This window comes from Drosophila albomicans, chromosome 2R (assembly GCF_009650485.2).
Source record: "Drosophila albomicans strain 15112-1751.03 chromosome 2R, ASM965048v2, whole genome shotgun sequence".
Taxonomy (NCBI): Eukaryota; Metazoa; Arthropoda; class Insecta; order Diptera; family Drosophilidae; genus Drosophila; species Drosophila albomicans.
Window position 1 is genome coordinate 12,418,679 of NC_047631.2, and position 18,271 is coordinate 12,436,949.

At 39.8% G+C, this 18,271-nt stretch overlaps 2 protein-coding genes across 2 annotated transcripts in view; one reads left to right on the forward strand and one right to left on the reverse strand.

Moving 5' to 3' along the window:
- LOC117576872 (glutamate [NMDA] receptor subunit 1) lies at nucleotides 1-13,058 on the reverse strand. The gene is made up of 15 exons (XM_034261973.2): nucleotides 12,958-13,058; nucleotides 6,680-6,952; nucleotides 6,477-6,599; nucleotides 5,395-5,619; nucleotides 5,114-5,316; nucleotides 4,123-4,288; nucleotides 3,942-4,047; nucleotides 3,724-3,884; nucleotides 3,447-3,663; nucleotides 3,190-3,385; nucleotides 2,883-3,095; nucleotides 1,588-2,016; nucleotides 995-1,167; nucleotides 678-934; nucleotides 1-619 (listed from the first exon to the last, which is right to left on the reverse strand). Exons 2-15 carry the CDS (start codon nucleotides 6,845-6,847, stop codon nucleotides 302-304), a joined length of 2,955 nt encoding a protein of 984 aa, XP_034117864.1. The 5' UTR covers nucleotides 6,848-6,952; nucleotides 12,958-13,058; the 3' UTR covers nucleotides 1-301.
- The window catches only part of LOC117576871 (inositol 1,4,5-trisphosphate receptor), a 23,293-nt gene continuing 12,209 nt past the window's right edge, over nucleotides 7,188-18,271 (forward strand). Inside the window, exons 1-3 of the mRNA XM_052008182.1 lie at nucleotides 7,188-7,409; nucleotides 7,946-8,152; nucleotides 17,548-17,904. Of these exons, the coding sequence (XP_051864142.1) occupies nucleotides 17,804-17,904 (101 nt within the window). The 5' untranslated portion in view covers nucleotides 7,188-7,409; nucleotides 7,946-8,152; nucleotides 17,548-17,803. The remainder of the gene's footprint in view (nucleotides 7,410-7,945; nucleotides 8,153-17,547; nucleotides 17,905-18,271) is intronic.

The following is an 18,271-nucleotide window of genomic DNA, read 5'->3' on the forward strand; positions in this document are numbered from 1 at the left end:
AGGGAATGATATGAATATTTAATGAAATTAAAGAGAGTTAGTATTTTAAAATACTAACTTATGTTAAAGTTAAAATACTCTGCTTTAAAGTGGACTCCCAGTGCTTGATTAATGTCCCAGCAAATTAGTGGCATGCAATGTTTAGGTATAAATTCTCAATTGGCTTTGTAAATCCTCAGGTATTGAGCATGGGACACATTGCGATGTATAATCGTTGGCGATAATTCATATTCATCGTAATCGTAATACTATCTTAGGTTTTGTTTTGCTATTTGCCCAAAGGGCAGCTCAAAATGTTAACTTAAACGACCAAGTGCGACACATCGCTGGTATAACCGGGCGAGTAGCGCGGTGGCAATTGATTCTGTTGTGGTCGCGTCTTTCCCAGACCCAATTGAGGCGGTGCCAATCCGGATTTGGCCAGTTCATAGGGTCGCCGTATGCGCAGCACATCGGCAGCATCGCCGGGCCAAGCTCGTTCCGGTCCCAGACGTTGACCCAGGCGAGGATAACGACGTTTGTCCACCGCCAGGCTGATGGTCCCAGGTGCATGGGATGCCATCAGACCCACATTGTACTGACGTTGCATGGCCAGCGAGGCGCGTATCGTCTTGCGTTTCTAAAGAGGGATTATATTAGATGGAGTTGTCTAATTCAGGAGGGAAGTGAAGAGTTACCTCAATGGTGCCGCGCCATTTGTCGGCGGCATGGCGTGCTATGTCCAGCCGCTTTTGCTTTTTCACCTGATGCTTCTTGTAGATGACCTCAATGATGATGAGCCCCACGCCTCCAGCAATGCCCACGCCCACCAAGATGAACACGCCAGCCATGTTCTTCAGTCCCAGCGTATTGGGTGTCTTCTCAAACAGCTCGCAGTTCTGCTGCACGTGACCATGAAAGATCCACTGCTTGTCCAGTTTCTCCATGAAGCCACCTAGCATTGGTACAAAAATTTAGTTAGCTAACGAAGGTTTGTGTTCCATAGTTAACTTACTTTCATGAAACTCGAGTATGGCCAACGTAACAGCATCTGTCCAGGGTGAACCCTTCTGCAATCCTATGCCATAGCCACTGCGTCCAAAGAGCTCGCCAGCAGTGACCAACTCACAGTCCTTGGAAGCCTCATACTCCAGACGCGACGAGTCCCATATAAAAGCCATCAGCTTGCTGCAAAAGACAAATCAATTTCATGAGCAGCTGAACGAGATTGAAAGCGCAAAGAAATACAACATATAAGGAGGAAAGTTGATAGAAAACATTTATAGTTGGAAGTTGGGGGTCAATACGATTACGAATACAATTACGATTAACTACGATATAGCTACTAAATAGAGAGAGAGAGAAAGAGAGAAATACAGAGCGAGAGATAAATAGAGAGAGAGAGAGCTTGAATTGAGTGGAAAGTGAGATTTGTTGTTGTAGTTGGTTGGAGTTCGAGTTCGAGTTGTTGTTGTAGTTTGGAGTTTGGAGTTGTTGTTGTTGTGGTTGGTGGTGCCAAAATCATGCGACTATTTTATTTTTTTTTGGTTTTTTGTTCAGCTAGATGGAGGAGAGCGATTTCTGCAATTTCGCTGGCAAAACGTTTACCCCTTCTTCACATCCTGAATCGCCTGCTCGGCGGTCACATAGTTGTTGGACTCCATGGTGCGATACATGTTCGAGAGCTCCACCTGCCGACGAAAGTACATGTCCACCGATGACCCCTTGACTGTGGCACACGTCAGATTCTCCATGGTGTTGCGCAAGCGTGCATCGTTGATGCCACTCAGCTTTGTTTTGGGACGCTCGAGCACGAGAAAGGCAGCCAGGTTGGCAGTGTAGGAGGCGACAATAATCATGGCAAAACCGGCCCAGACCATGCCCAGCACCCGGGCCGAGAAGCTGCGCGGCGTTCCCTCACCAATCCCACTATTGAGCAGCACACCCCAGGCGAACCACACAGCAGAGCTGAGATTGAGGGCCTTCTCCTCGTTGCTGTCCGTGTGCGAGAGCTTGAAGCGTCCAAACGGTGAGAATCTACATAGGCGGTATTAGAGAGTCCATGTGAGTTAAACACAATATACATTTTGTCATACAAATCTTCTACCATGGTCAAGTGATGTCGTGGGAATAGTAAACATACATAGAAAGTGAACAGTCGAGTGTGCTCGACTTGCGAATACTCGCCACCCTATAATATTTGCGGGGCATTCACCGAATAATATATATATATATAATATCTTAGAAAAGATTTAAAGTTGAGTTAAGTTAATTAACATATAATCCATTTATTTTTATGTACTATAGAATCACTATGAAACTCTTACAAATCATCATTAATTTATAAATTTGTTATTTAATGAATATTAGTTATTTAATGAATATTAATTAAATTCTTTTGATAATAAAATACTATTTGTTTAATTTTTTTTTTTGTCTTTTTTTAATTAGTTATGAAATTCATAAATCGTTTAACATTTAGGTATATTTGACATTAACAAATAGTCTAATCTGTAACTCCTCAGGAAATTAAAAGATTACATTGGCGGATTGTTCAACAAACTCGATAAATGTAGTTCATAAAGTAGCTAATAATCTTTTCTAATCTGTGACTCCTTAAAGTGATAGAATGCATTGGCGTATTCTTCAACAAACTCAATAAATGTAGTTGATCTAATAGCTTCAGATGGACAAACAGACATGACTCTACTTTTAGAATACAGGGTGACAAGTGTAAAAAATTGCAACGAGAGGATGTTCGCTCTGCTCGCTGCGTTTCAACCGCCAAATGCAACGAGCATATTCATCAAATCATCCATTCCTCCCTTTAGGCAAGTATCACTGGGTTTGTGTGCGTGTGTGAGGTGGGGGGAGGGGGGAAATAGGAATCAGTTATTACGCACCTGTCGAGCAGATAGAGGACGAGCGCCACAACATGAACCGACACCATTACCAAGATCCATAGCGTGTTACTAAATGGCTGCAAGAAAGACACAAGAGTACTCGATCGGGACGGTTTCTTCTCGAGTATTGTAATGCCTTGGTATTTGAATGGTTTCGAGAATTCAATGTACTCGGCACGCTCCGGATTAATGGTTAGTGGTGCAACGATCATGCTAAAAATAAAAGAGAAAAAAAAAACAATCACTCGTTAAACATGTTGCTCAATTAGAAGCATCCACAATCACTGTCTAAGGCAACAGATCTTACTCGGCACGTTCATTGACCAGTTCGCCAATCAATCCCGTCCACTCCTTGCGCAAGGCCAAAGCTCCAGTGCTATTCCTCAGTATGTAATGTCCAAATTGGCCATCGGGCGATAAAGCTAGATCATAGGTAAAATTGATGCGCTTCGACAGCTCAATGAGCAGATCAATGCAGTAGCCGCGACAGCAGAACTCATTAGCTAAAAACCAAAAAATATTTCTTAATTAAATAATTCCCAATTGAAAATTGTAGTTATCTACTTGAGGCATCGCTGGCATTAAAGAGAGGACAGGGCCGCTCGTCAGGCTCACAGCGGAACTCGTCGTCGCCCATGCGTCGCACGTAGACAAAGGGCTTCTCCTCTATGGTGAGCACCTTGAGGTGAGTGGGTATCATGATGCCCTCCGGCTTGCGCTTCTGTTTACCGCCCCAGATGATCTCGCTGTCGTTGATGCGCATGCGCATTTTGCCCTTCAACTGGAGCAATAAAAACAACTTAATGAAAAAGGAAGACCTATAAAATTCCCTTTAACTTACGCTATCGTAGCTGAACTTGCCAACAACGTGCTGCTGCTGACGCTCTCTGATGTTGATCACATCGTAGCCCGCATAGATGCGATCGCCATTGTCATCAAAGGCCACTTGACCCGTCTCTCCCGTTATGTTTCTAGACTTTAGGTACTGAAACAGACGCTTGCCTGTCGAGAGGTTAAATTATTGCATCGGTTTTTTGTTTCTCAATTTTAGTTGCTCACCTGATTCCCAATTGACCGCCGAATCGCCACAATCCTTAGGCGCCTCAGCTATAGTTTCGTTTGAAATCATTTCCTTAATTGCCGATGCCAACACATAAACGCTATCCTACATGGCCAGCATCATTTATGATTCATAATTAAAGCGCTTTGTCAGCCACTGTCCCAGCCACACTTAACTTACCCTAATGTGTCCCTTGTCGCCATGGGCGTGCTCCAGCTTCAGGCCAAGCACTCCGTCCGGCGTATTGTCCGCATGCAGCGCCTGCTCCGTCACAATCCACACATGTCCCTCGCCAGTCATATTATATTCGCCAGCATCGCGGAATATCACTTGCGCATCCTCAGTGCTGCGGGCAGAACATACAACAATGGCCTCTCGTTAATATATCATTCATGTTCGGGGACATGACACAATGGCCGTGTCATGTAATAAGCCTGCCAGCCAACAGAGCTTTACAAATGCATAAAAATCTGAACAGCTCTGGCAGTTTATTAAATCTATGAGAACTTCTACTTTATGTACTCATTTCTTTAAAACAAAAAAAAAGGAGAAAACAAAACAACAAACTATATTTTTAATAACGAAATGTACTAGAAGAAATTCCTTAAAGCTCATAAGTTTTGTGTTGCATACTTCTAGGCTACGCCAAAAATAAAAAATATTCCTGTTGAATAAAGTTTACTGAATATAACTCGATACTGTTTATAACTTGAAACATCAATGGCAGTTTTTTATAAATAAATTTTAAACTATCGCATAACCAGCGGAAATTCCTTTCAGAAGTACATAAGTCTATTCAATTAGTTTTGTGTATCATCCGAATTAAATAAATATTCCTGTCAGCTATGGCATTAAATCAAGAATGCTAAAAACCGTGGTGCACTTCACATATTTGCAGCTTAAACTCCAATTAAACAAAATTGAATAACTAATAAGAAACATAATTTATCAACTCATACAAAAATACAGAATTAAAGCAGAAAGTCCCTTTAAAGAGTTTCACATTTCTATTGATTATTTTATGCAGCATACTTTTAGGAAACGCCCTACAATAAATTATCAAAGCTAGGAGAAAGCCCTTAAAAGGGTCACCAAATGTCCCTTCCATATATTTTTGGTCGACGCCCTAACTAATTTTTGTGCTTCTCCATTTGCAGGGTCATTTACATACCTCGCATACATAAGATAGACCCTGGACTGTGCCGTCTTCATGTCTATTAAATGCTCCGTAAAACTCTCCAGTTTTGGCTCGAATTCAACAATCAATTCAACGGTTGCTCGCACATCAACGTCATCATAGTAGGTCTGCGATGTGGTCTGGAAGCGACCCAAAATGGCGCGTCCATCCGTATCAGAACTGTGAATGATGATTACCTGTCGATGGCAATGACAATGCCATATGTCAACAAATCATAATTCAGAACATTTTGGTCTGGTCCTCATTTCGCTTACCTTCGTATACAGAAAGTGACTGAGCATTTCGAGCCAAACGTCCGCCTGATGATAGTACGGGGGAACAGTGCGGAGGAATGAGACGTGTATATTCTTGTCGGAGAAGGCCGCATCTCGGGAGGATATGCCAATGACGGGTATGGAATAGAAACCGCTTGTATAGCTCACAGCTGCTGGCGACAAATCGCCTGAGGTTTGCTCATGCGACACAACAACCGCGTAGACCTGAAAAGCGACACAAAATCAATGGAAATGAGCAATGCGACAGGTGATGGTAGAGAAAGGGGGGAGCCAGAGGCAAATCGACAATCGGCAGACAAGCGGAAGTGTAAATCGAATTGGGCGTTGCCAGGATCTGCAATTGACTGCCAAAATATATGTACATCATTTGTTGCCAGAACCTGACGACAGACGACAAAAAGTCGAATCGACTCGATTCGACTCCACTCGCCTCGCCACGATTCTCAACTGACACTGATTCGTTCTCCAGAGTGTGTAATGAAAGGTTAAAAGCGTCCACATCTTGGGTGGCAAATGATAAATGACAATTGCGTCGGCATGGAAGCACAATTCCAAATTGATTCGAATGGTGTACACAGCTGAGTTATGTACTAGGAAATGTTTGATTAATGAACCCAGAGGTTATTATTGTTAAGTTACTTCATGAAGCATTTCTATTATGTTTGTTAACAATTTGCACGTCATAAAAAAATTCACTTTCACTTTTAAAATTCGCATATAGCCTGCTCATTACATCAACAGCCTTACGTCATGTGGAAGCACACCAAATCAAGAATTCATAACCATGACTATATTAAATCGCTCATCGTTTACTTTGCTCGGATTTTTGCTGGACGACTCCGTCTCTCTGTGTGTGATATGCACGGCCGAATTACCGCTTGTCATCGACTCATTTCCGAATCATTTCCTTTTGAATTATTAAAATGAAGACCCAGCACGACTGGCATTCAACAGGGGAAATGGCACCGTAATTGCATTTGCATTGGCGCCTGCCAGTCTGTCTGTCTTTCTGCCAACTACATGCAGTTGAGAAATTGTACTTTCTTGCTTTTAGTACTTACACGTTTTTCAATGAGCTTGTCGCAGACATTAAATACGGTCTTAATTGGGTTCTTATCCATCCGTATCGTCTTATCGTAATAGGTAACCTTGCGTGGCACATACTGCTGGTCGAAATTCAAATGCTGTAGGGAATGAGAATGAAGGAAGAGAGAGAGAAAGCGCATTGGCAATTGGCAATCCATTTAGGGGATAATACGCTTACCGCTATTGTTGTGCGAAAATGAGCCTCGCTGTCGGAATTGCTCAATACACCGCCTATATTGTATGTCGAGGGATTATCTGAAGCTGTATGCCTTTGTGCTCCAATCGGCAGCACATTAACAATAGATGCCGCAGACAAAAGCAGGCGATAAACAAATGCAGCAGCCATATTGCTGCAGGGGGACTTTTTGTTATTTACAAACTTTGGGGAAATGTAAACTGTGCGCGTCAATCTCACAAGCTCCCTCTCAATTTATTAAGATCTGTACATTTTCTGCAATTAAAATATGTTATGTGTTGAGTGCTTTTCATTTAAAATGGAAATTATCTTTCTTAAATCCGCGCCAACCGCAGGTAGAGTTGCCAGTAATGATCGTGAGTATGCATAGCGTTGCCCCATCTATGGTGTTAAGCTACATATGTTAATTTTGACGCCAGTGCTGCCAGACTTTTGAAAACTTGACGATCATATGTTTTTGACACTTGTTGCTCATTCGCACTCAGTTCAGTCGTCGATGTTGTCGCGTGTCGCTTTGCCGCGGTTTTTCCTTATCGCGCAGCTCGCTACGCAAGCACAATTATAAAAACGTATCGCATTTGAAAATCACAATTTATTACTATTTAAGCTGTTAATTTGTGTTTTAAATTATTAAAAAAGTGCATGGCCCTATTGAAGGTTCAAGTGTTGATATTGGCGTAAGCGAAAACATGCATGGAATTATGTGAAAATTGTAAATGAAAATTTGTGCATTATTGTGTGATTTGTTGTTTGCTTGCGTCGACGCTGACGTCGCAGTCATTGTCTTGTCTCAAGCTGCGGCCAACGGCCAACTTGGTGTCTCAAAAGTTGACTTTTGGCGTTGTTGTTGTGGTTGTTGTGTGCTGCGGGGGCGGGGGCAGTAATTGTCGGCTAACGTTTTGTATCCAACGTCTTCTGTGTTGCTTTTCACGGAATTATTGTCGCGTGTTTTTGTGTTTTTTTTTGCGTTTTGCTCATTGACAGAAACAGAAACTGTGAAATAGCAACGACGACGTCGCCGTTGCTGCCGCAGTCGCTGCTCAAACATTGTTATTGTTATTATTGTATACGGTCACCGTTTTTGTTTCTGCTTCCCCTTTGCGCTTTTTGTGGTTAAGTGCGCGTACTCAAGGTGAAAAATATATTGAGTTCTTTCAAGTGCCTTTTCGAGTCGAGTGTGTGTGTGTGTGTCTCTATGAGTGTGCGCCCATAAAAATTAATTTGCAATAAAATTATTCGATTTACGAGCTAGTTGCCAGTGTGCTCCCTCCCCCCAAGTACATATATAAATATATGTATATTACTTATGTCTGTGATTGATCAGATGATTCAGTTACCAATATAAAAAATACGAAAGAAGAAAAATAAAATGTGAATATATCTGTGAAAAGAAATCTCAACGCTGCGCACAATTGCTTCGATTATAAAATACGACAAAACGCTGCTGCTGATATTGTAAGTACATAACGACAATTTACTCAATTTGCTATACATTCCACACACATGTATGTGTGTGTGTGTGTGTGTGTCCCTATAAAAACCCGTTCCACCTGTTGGAGTGGCTCAACTGGGCTCATTACACACGCCCAGACAGTGTTGCATGTTTTATGGGCATTCAAAGGGCTCGCTGCACTTTTCAACCAGGTCACCGTAAAAGTCTTTGATAGCATAAAAGAGGCATTGTGGCTAATTGCTAAAAACAAGTTTGCTTTCACATTGAATAATTGAAGACAAATCACAGTAGCAACAACAGCAGCACAACGGCAAAAAGATTCGACCTCTCGCTGCCTATTCAGAATCAATTACAAACACTCCCAACAACAACACAAACACAAACACCCTCTCACTCTCGCATACTCTCACTCTACAGCAGACAGACGCGTGCTTAATTAAGCGCCACATAGCAGACAGCCACCGAGAAAGAGAGCGAGCGCAAAGAGAGCTTTTCGTATTCATGTGAGGGGGTCGCCGCTGTCACAGAGCAACGCAAAACGAAGCGAAGCTTGTTGTTGCAGTTGTTGTGTGGGGTGGGCAGATGGCGCCACATGCATGATGATGCGACAGCACGCGTTTGCATTCAACTTTTCTTCTCTGTTTTAATTTTTTTTTTTCGAGCTCGCGCGGCGCAAACATTTTTACGCGCATTGCAGAATTTTTAACGGCACCCACTTACATTCGCAATGCACACACAAAGATTCGTAAATACTCTCACACAACACACACACACACACGCAGACAGAACCCACAGCAAACTGCCGATGACGACTCAATTAAACTTTCAGCGAAAATCAATGACTGAGCCATCGAGAGCACTTTGAGTTATGCATGAAGCTCACACACGCACACACACATCCACTACTTGTAATATCTGATTTATGTGGTTATGTGTGTGAAGACTATATATAGACTATACATAGTTATGTGCATAATTTGCAGATCAATTGAGCGGCAACAAAAATGCCTTTTTTGCCTTTGACGAGATGCGGGTCTGCATTACTTCAATATGCCCAATCAACATAAAAAGTTAAACGACAATTTATCTTATAAATAAATGATACAAATATTTTTAACCCAACGTGAACTGGAACTGGAACTGAAACTGTTACAATTGAATGCCCTTCAAAGTAATTAAAGAGGAAATTTATTGTATATCTTGATTCAGATGAGATCTTTATCATAAATGTGGGGAATTCTTTAACAATTTACATAAAAATTGTGCAAATCAAAGCAAGTTTTCTAAGAAAAATATCAAAGTTTATAAAATCATTGTTTACATTTAGAAAAATGGGGAATAATTGCTGCAGCATGTAGAAGAAATTTAATTATTGGTTTGAAATGTAGAAATATGACTAAGGAGATATTTCAAGCAATAATTGTGGCAAAATTTTACGTAAAAGTTTGGAATTTTGAAAATTGTTGTTTACCTTAGAAAAATAGGAGATACAGCGGAATGCCGTAGATTATATTCAATTATAAAATGAATATCCGGAACCATGACTATGGATAGTAACAATTGTGGTAAATTTTCTATATTTGGTATTTATCTAATAAAACATTGTTTACTTTCGGAATAACGAGAAATAAATGCCGTAGAATCTAGATCGAATTGAAAATTGATAATAAAAACTGTAAATAAATAAATGTATCAATGAATAATTGAGAGAGAATTTGGCGTAAAGGATAAATAGCGTGAATAAAATCAATTATTAAATTAATAAGCGGAACTATAGATAAAATAATAATTGATTGTGGCCGATTTTACGTAAAGGTTTCGAAATCATTAAAATATTGCCTATATTCGGAAAAATTAGAAACAAATGCTGTGTAATGGCGTCGATTAAATTGAATTCTTATAAGTAATTTGTTAGACTATGAAAGAGATATTTTGATAGTTTACGTAATAATTTGAGGCCTTGAAAGTCTTCTATAGAGGTGCATTGTAAACCCATTTTTGGTGTCTATGGAATAAATGCATTTTCTCCATGTATGTTATTTGCATTATTTCGCTATTGATGGACTATAAATAGTTGATTAGCCATACGCAACTGCAGTATGGGGAATCAGCCATCACCGCTGCTCTGACTCATACAATAAGTATATCCCCCACATATATATATGTTTGTATTACCAGACATTGGCGCTAATTTGTTGCGCTCTTTTGCTCATTCCAAAACTCTGAGGACTTGTGTTGTCGTTTATGTGTTGCTTTTGTTGTGATGTTTTCACATGGCGAACGTGCCATGGCTTACATTTTGTTTAATTGGTATTTTGTTGTTATTGTTGTTATGTCTGTTGTTGTTATTGTTGATATTAGTGCCATGTGTGGGTTGTGTTTTTTTGAACCTGATTGAAACTGGCAAGCCGCGGACAGCGGTGGCTTTTATGTAATTCAAACTGACATGCAGATACACACTAACGAACATACATACATATATAGAGCTATATAAAAGCATATTTATGCATAGAAAAACGTGTGCATACGTATTTACATCATACAGGGTGACAGCCAGGAAAAAAAGAGTTTATAACTTTTTGCTTTACAACTTATAATAATAACTTTTGCTATAGAAAAAGAACATTAAAGTAAATTCCATAATCTTTATTCCTGACAGTATTATAAAATTAAATGAAATATTACAGCTTTTAAAAATTATTAAAAACAATGCATTTATCTATGAGGGTTTTATTGAATCTACAAGTTTGTTGGGAATACAAACATTTTAAGCACGAACTGCAATTAACTCTGTATTTTTGTTACACCAAATCAAAGTTATTAAAAATGATAAAATTAATTGCATTAATTATTCAGAACATTTTCTCTATAGTCAGCGAATAATCGGCATTATCTGTTAACTGAATGACCCTGTATTTTTTTCCATTGATTTCATGATGCATTGTTATCAATTTAAATTTGCGGCTGGCGTTTATTTTTGTTCGCAAAACTTTAATAACTGTTGACATTGTGGATTTGATTGTGAAATTGTGATTCAATTGACATCGAGTACTAAATAGGAAAATATCCGCCAACAGGTGCACAGGGCAAATCATTTGACTTGCATGTGGCTTTTGAATTTATCATCTCTAACTCATCGCTGACATACTCATCGCATTTGGCCCGATGGCGGATGCAATCAAATTGGCAGGATATCCTTGAGCTCATGCTCAACACAAACCGGATGTGCTGCACAAATTTTCGTCCTTTCAGAAAATACTCACATACTGCTCTAATTGAATTTACCAAAAATAAACGTCAATTGTTTTATGACGCTCAGGGGCGACTGGTTACAAGTGAAGGATCAACTGGGGTAATACAGTCTCAATTTTAAGAGGGGGAACAGTTTCCCCAAAAGTGTCGCACAACACAAAAGCTTCAATCAATGCCTAAAAAACTTTAGAAATTCGCCTCTTTGCTCCTGTTGCTTTAACCTTTATATCCCCCATTTTCATTGTGCGTTCGTCTTAGTTCGAAAGCTGCCTAAGCCAATAAAGTAGCGGCGAAGGACAACGGCAAAGGCAACGACAACGACAACGACAACGGCATCGACGACAAGGAGCAACCGGAGGACCATTTGCTAAAGCGTTTGCGTTTCAGCTGACTTTGTCAAGCCAAGAATGGCCTGAGCGTGTGTGCAAGTGTGTGTGAGAGTGTGCAGAAAGTTAGTCTATATATACTTATGTTTATATTGCTGATCTGTGGGTATTACGAACTTTCGAAAGACTCAAGAACACAATGACAGCCTAAAGGATGTACATTATGCCAGGACCCTTATGCCGGTCAGTTCGTGTGCACCAGAGTATTTCAAATTCAACAATAGCATCGTCTTTTCTTTTTGCTAAATTTTCACACACGAATTGCTAAACATATGTTCCCTTTTTCCGCTGCGCATCATTGAATTGAGTGGATCCTTAAGCTGTTTATTGGCAACCCAGACGACCAATGACCAAGTGATGCAAAATTTATTTTAAAAAAAAGCCACTTAAGTCATTCTTACTTTAATAAAATGTGTATAAAAAAGGGATGCTCGCTGTTGTGTCATAATTATGAACATATTTGCAACGGAAACCGACAGGATGTACCTGTGACAGGATGCCTGTCAGCAGCCACGCCTTTAAAAAAAGAAAAAGAAAATATCCTGGCGCATCGACAGCTAATATTCGCTGTTGCTGTATTTACTTTTCACATGAATCAATGCTTAGCAGCATTCGTCCTATATTTGTCGCTCAGTTCTTTTGTGCTGCGACTCGGACATGACTTTAATCAAATTATATTGGCTTTATACCAACTATGTAGTGTGTGTGTATGTGTGTATTTCAATGTATTTGTAGGCACAGAGAGTCGGGTCGCCTTAAGTTATGCAAACACTTTTGTATGTGTGCCACTCCTACGGGATGCTTTGCTTTCTCTATTCCTTTTGCTGTCGCGCACATACACACACAGAGACTCACGAACACACACACACGCACACACTCACAGTTGCTGGCACATAGAACTTTTATGCTTCTTGCTTGAATTTCTTCTTTTTTTGTTGGTCAAAGACTTTGACAAACTTTCACTGTTTAATTTCGTCTTGAGCCACATACATTTTAATTTCGCTTGTTCTATTTTCGCTTTTCTTATTTGTTTTATTAGAAGTTTTGCTAAACCAGAAGCTTTTCATTTTATCAACAACAATCGTTTTACACACACACACGTAGGGCGGCCAATGATGATACTGGCAGCCTCCACTCCGCGAATTGTTCAACCAATAGCTCATACGCACCGTCGCCACGCAATGAACACTCAATGGCAATTTGTGCCTCACTGTCGCTCGCTCTCCGCCCTTTAAGTTGGACTACTTGGGTCACAACTTTGCGCCTTGCGCGACGCTTTGCTACTGAAGAATATCCCTTTGGCGACATGAACTTTCTGCCTGTGCTTACGAAGCTTTCGCGTTGCCAAAAAGCAGCTTTCACTGTGGCAGCAGCTTTGCAAGCTCAACGAAAGCTGCGCTACGCCTGCGCCCTGCACATGTAAACAAATAGTTTGCCTTTTGTTTTGCACGCCGTTCGCTTTGTTGTTTTCGTTCGTCGCTCAGCTGATTTTTTTTCAGCTCACTCACGTGCGTTCATTAGCGTCGCAGTCGCCGACAACGTCGCTGCCGCTGTCAACGTCGCTGCCTACTTCAACGTCGATTGGCCACTTGTAGCGCTTTTGTTATGTGCGCTTTTTATGCTGTTGTTGTGATTTGCGGTCGACGCACGCAATTGATTTTATCAGTAAGTTTCATACTTGCTTGTTAGTATGAGTGTGACTAACTGTTAAGTGCTTTTAATTCCACTTCAGATTGATTCGTTTTTAATTTGCATTTTTTGTGTACTTTGTCTAATTGGATTAGTGGCTTCGACACGGCCGATAATAAAGCTCTTCTGCTTCTGCTTCTCCTCTGAGCATACATACAATTTATGCGCCTAGGTCAATCAATGTCGCAAGGTTGTTAACAATGAAAATGAGCTTAAATTAAAAAAAAAGGAAAACATTTTCTGTATTTGTACTGAGGCAATTTCCATTTTTCTAAGAATGCAAATATCACTGAGTCGCGCTCAAAGTTCAGACCTTGAGCTAAAGCAGCTCTTTTTTTGTATTTATTACTTAAGCACTCTCTTGAGTCTCTAGCACTACAACTGCTCATCTTTTGTTAGAGGAAGACACTCGTAAATAAGCAACAGGCTTAAAGGCATTTGATTTGCGGCGGAATAGAGAAAAGTTGTTGATGCACAGGTCTAAAGTTAATCGTGACCCTGACCCGGAAAATGCAATTGCATTCTCAATGAGCATGCAAAGTCATCGGCTTTGACGAAACTTGCCTCAAATCAAATCAAATTTGCACACGCGCCAGCAGCGTTCTCATCACTCAAGCGAAAGAAAGCGTAAGTCGAGAGAAAGAACGGAAGTGGGAGAGGAAGGCAAAACTAATGCACAACTAAGAAAGCTAATTTGCAGCGTTGATGCGTAAAGCAAAGTGTGAGACGAACATGGAAAAAAAAAATACACATGAATGAAAGCAAAAGTTGTTGTGTGTGCGAAAAAGCACTCAGAAAGCTACACCCTCAACATAGAGTGAGAGCAAGAATTACAACAACAACATCAACCGGAACCCAGTGACTTACATTTGAGCAAAGCTTTTTTGTGCGTTCGCCTGAGCTTTTGTCAGCGAGCCACTCGACACTTGAGCTTTTCCAGCATTCTCATTTGAGCGCTGGCCTTTTGTGGGTCGCCGTCGGCATTCTCTCGGAACGTTGAAAACGTTTTCGCCTCCTCTCGTCGCCGCGAAGCATCCGAATCCGAATAAGAAAAAATTTAAATAGCTCTAGCTACTACCAGAAAAAAATCATCAATTATTTATGAGCTTTGCTTATTTATTCTAATCCACGTAAAATCCATTGCGAAAAACAAACGACAACAACAACTAAAAAAAAAATAACAAAACATATATGCATAAGAAAATAGCGAAAAATAAATACGACGATTTTTTCTGTGCCGCGATTTTGTTTACATCTGAAAAAATTTGGTGAAGATATTTGTAAGTGTTGTGGTTATTCTTCTTCTTCTAACAAAAGCATGAAAATGTACACCTGGCGAATAAAGTCAAGTGAACGCTGTGTGTGTATTTGTGTGTGTGTGTGCTAGCATCCGTAAGCTAAAAAAAAATTGTAGGCAAATGTCTGCTGCTCGTCATGTGTATTCATCGCTCCTTTACACACACACATGCACAGGCGCTATGTGTGGGTGTGTGTAGATATTTGATTGAATTGCTTGTTAATTAAATTTTATGCAATATTAAATAAATTCTATTTAATTGTCCAACAGCTGTGAACGATGCCACAAAAAACAATGAGGCATAGATAGAGAGAGAGAGAGAGAACAGGCGAGAGAATTACTGTAGAGTGAAAGAGAAAAAGTAGAATATTTGTGTATAATTTATTATGATAAGAAATTAATGCACACATTTCATGGCTGTGAACTGATTTAATCGTAGTCGGCGCCGTACAAAAAAAAAGCATGTGAAAATTGTACGGGAATGTGAATTGAATCAGTGAACAAATGCCGAAGTGAATGAATGAATGATTGATGTGTGATTGCCGCTGCAGCTGGCACATTGACACGATTAAAACACACATTTTGCACAAATACAATTCGCTTTTCCCGTTTCCGTTTGCCCAACAACCCAACAGCCCAACAATGTGCTCAGGTTAGTATCCTGCCAAACACACAGAAACTCTTGCCCCATGGGGCACTGCCACTCACATTTTACGAGTGACTGGCAGGGAAAACTTTTGTTTGCCTTCGGTGCCTGTTCTCTACTTTCACGTTCTGGGAATTCATTGAATGCCTTTCGCTTGGGCCGTGCCCCAAAGGAAGGATGTGTGCACATAAATATGAAATTTTAATTTCCCTTTTTGAAGCCCAAGCATCCGAAATTGATGGAAAGCTTTTGGCCTAGAGATTTATGCTAATTAGCGAGCAGCCTTCTTCCTGGAATTTTGTCATATTACAACAGTTGTCGAGCTGTCAAATAAATCTATTGCCAATTATGTGTATACGCAAGTTAAGCTCTACCAACTCATTATTATGCAAGTGTCGTGCTTGCCACACACATGTGTGGATACAACAACAACAACAATAACAAACAGCATAATATCAAATGGATATTCCGAATATTTCTCCATCCATAACGCACCACATTTTGGGCAGTGGCCACAATAAATCGTACAAATCAGTCGGAGACTGACCCAAAACAAAATAATCACCTATTAAATAGTTAATATATCAACAAATAGAATCCGGAAATTTCATGTATTTTATTGATTTCATATACCCTAGAAAGAGTGATGCAAGTTTTGAAAGGGGGATAATAATATTGATTCATAGAGTCTATAAAAACCAGCTAAATATTTTATTATCTAATAGCTTATATGATTTTTAAAACTTGACTATATTATTTAAACACTCAATTTAATTACACACTTTCACGAGTATGAAAGTATAAATGCCATTTTAAAGTTATATAATATTTTTTGTTTATTATTAAGCAGTCCTTTTTAATAATAGGGTATCTTCCAATTCGTCACTCTCAATCGTAATTCTCCCCTTGTTTGTTATACTTGAGGCAATGTTTATTTTTCTGTTGGATCTTGTAATTAACGTGTTACTTCCAAATACCTGATATTTATTTATGGGAACTCTTGAACGTCAGAGCAACGATAGATGAATAGAAACCAATTGATTTCATAATGCTTTGAAAAAATATCACTCTTTAAATCAAAGAAGCATTCCATTTGCAATTCAACAATGCTGTTAAAATCAATGCGGTATGACAGCATTAAGTCTTTGAAACAATAAAAGCCATTACTATTTGCTTCTTTCATATTCCTATCCTTCGTTTCAGTTGTAATGCTGCCATTAACTGAGAACAATAGTGACAAATCATAAAAATGAAAAGCATGTCGTGCAGATACAACTGAAAATCGTTAAAATAAACGACAAGTTTACATATTTGAAATGCGAAACTGTACATTACAACTGTCATCAACCCCAGCAACGCCACCCACATAAAGAGTGTCCTTATAGTTCGGGAGCACAAGATACATATTGTATGAGCATAGGATACATGGGAAAGTGCTTGACTTGACAGTCAAGGAAGTCAAGTTGAAGTTGAGATACGCTTTTAGCTCGATTTCACTGGACTTCCTTGAAAGTTTCTGAAGATAAACGATAAACATGAAAACTGCAAGTGATACAGATAAGTTGGCATTGCTTTAACGCCAAGTTGGCAGCGCTGCTTTTGTGTTTTTTTCATTCTTTAAGGTAATAAATTAAATGATTGAATTCGTGCGAAATTAGTTTAAAACATTAAATTAAAGTGACTGCTAATTATAGCAGATCATTTCGAAAACTGTTTATAATTTATTTAATTCACAAATATATTTTTTTGCTTATCAATTGAATGATTAATGCGCGCAACGAGTGTTCCAAAATAGATATGACTATATTAAGGGTATTTCTCTATATGTATAGAGACCATATTGGGGTCGAAACCACAACAGAAATATATTTTTGTTCTTTGCGATTTATGCATAATTCAGATATCGACACACCCCTCAACTAGTGGAGCGACACGTTGCTCATACGCACTGTGGGTCAACGGCAGTAAAGCTACTGATAAGGCTACGATAACTTTGCAGACTAATTATAGTCCGGTTATGAAATATAATTATAGCGAGCACATGTGATTTGTAATGTCTGCATTATGTTGTTATTATTATAATTAATATTGTTATTATTCTTTTCTCTTTTCGTTTCACTCGCGCAGGATACGCAACACAGCAGAAGCAAAAGGACGAAGACGAAGGAGCACAACGAGGACAACGACAAATCTGTGCAATTAACTCGTATAACCGGCCGCAAGCAAAACAATAGCAAACAACAGAAAGGAATCGGAGGGGGCTAAACCCCACCCCTAGAGAGAGAACGAGAGAGAGACATACACACATCACGCACTAGCGACTAGCATACGCTATTAGCACGTGTCTCCACACCCCTCCCCCCTCTCCGCGCCGCGTTTCATCATGGGCGACAATATAATTGGCTCGGCGAGCTTCCTTCACTTGGGCGACATTGTTTCGCTTTATGCGGAGGGCAGCGTGTGCGGTTTCTTGAGCACACTCGGGTGAGTACCATTCGTCGCAGACACTTGTAGTCGACTCACTTGCACTCGCACTCGCACTCACACTCACATTCACCACTCATTCAGAACAAGTACTCATACTCGTACTTGCACTCTATGACATTTCAATTGACAGACTGCTCCGAGTGCTCCGCCAACTGTTGCACACTGCCTTAAGGCAACGACGGCTTACCTTTTAGTATTCTTGATGGTCTTAATAGAGCAATTGAAGGGCCACTCATATGTGCCTCAAGAGTACTTTGTAATTGATTCAGGGTTGATAGAAAATTGCATTAGGTATCTTCTTTTAATATTCATAACTATGTTTAAGTATTTCTTGAGAGGCTGAACATATTTTGCGTTGGAAAAT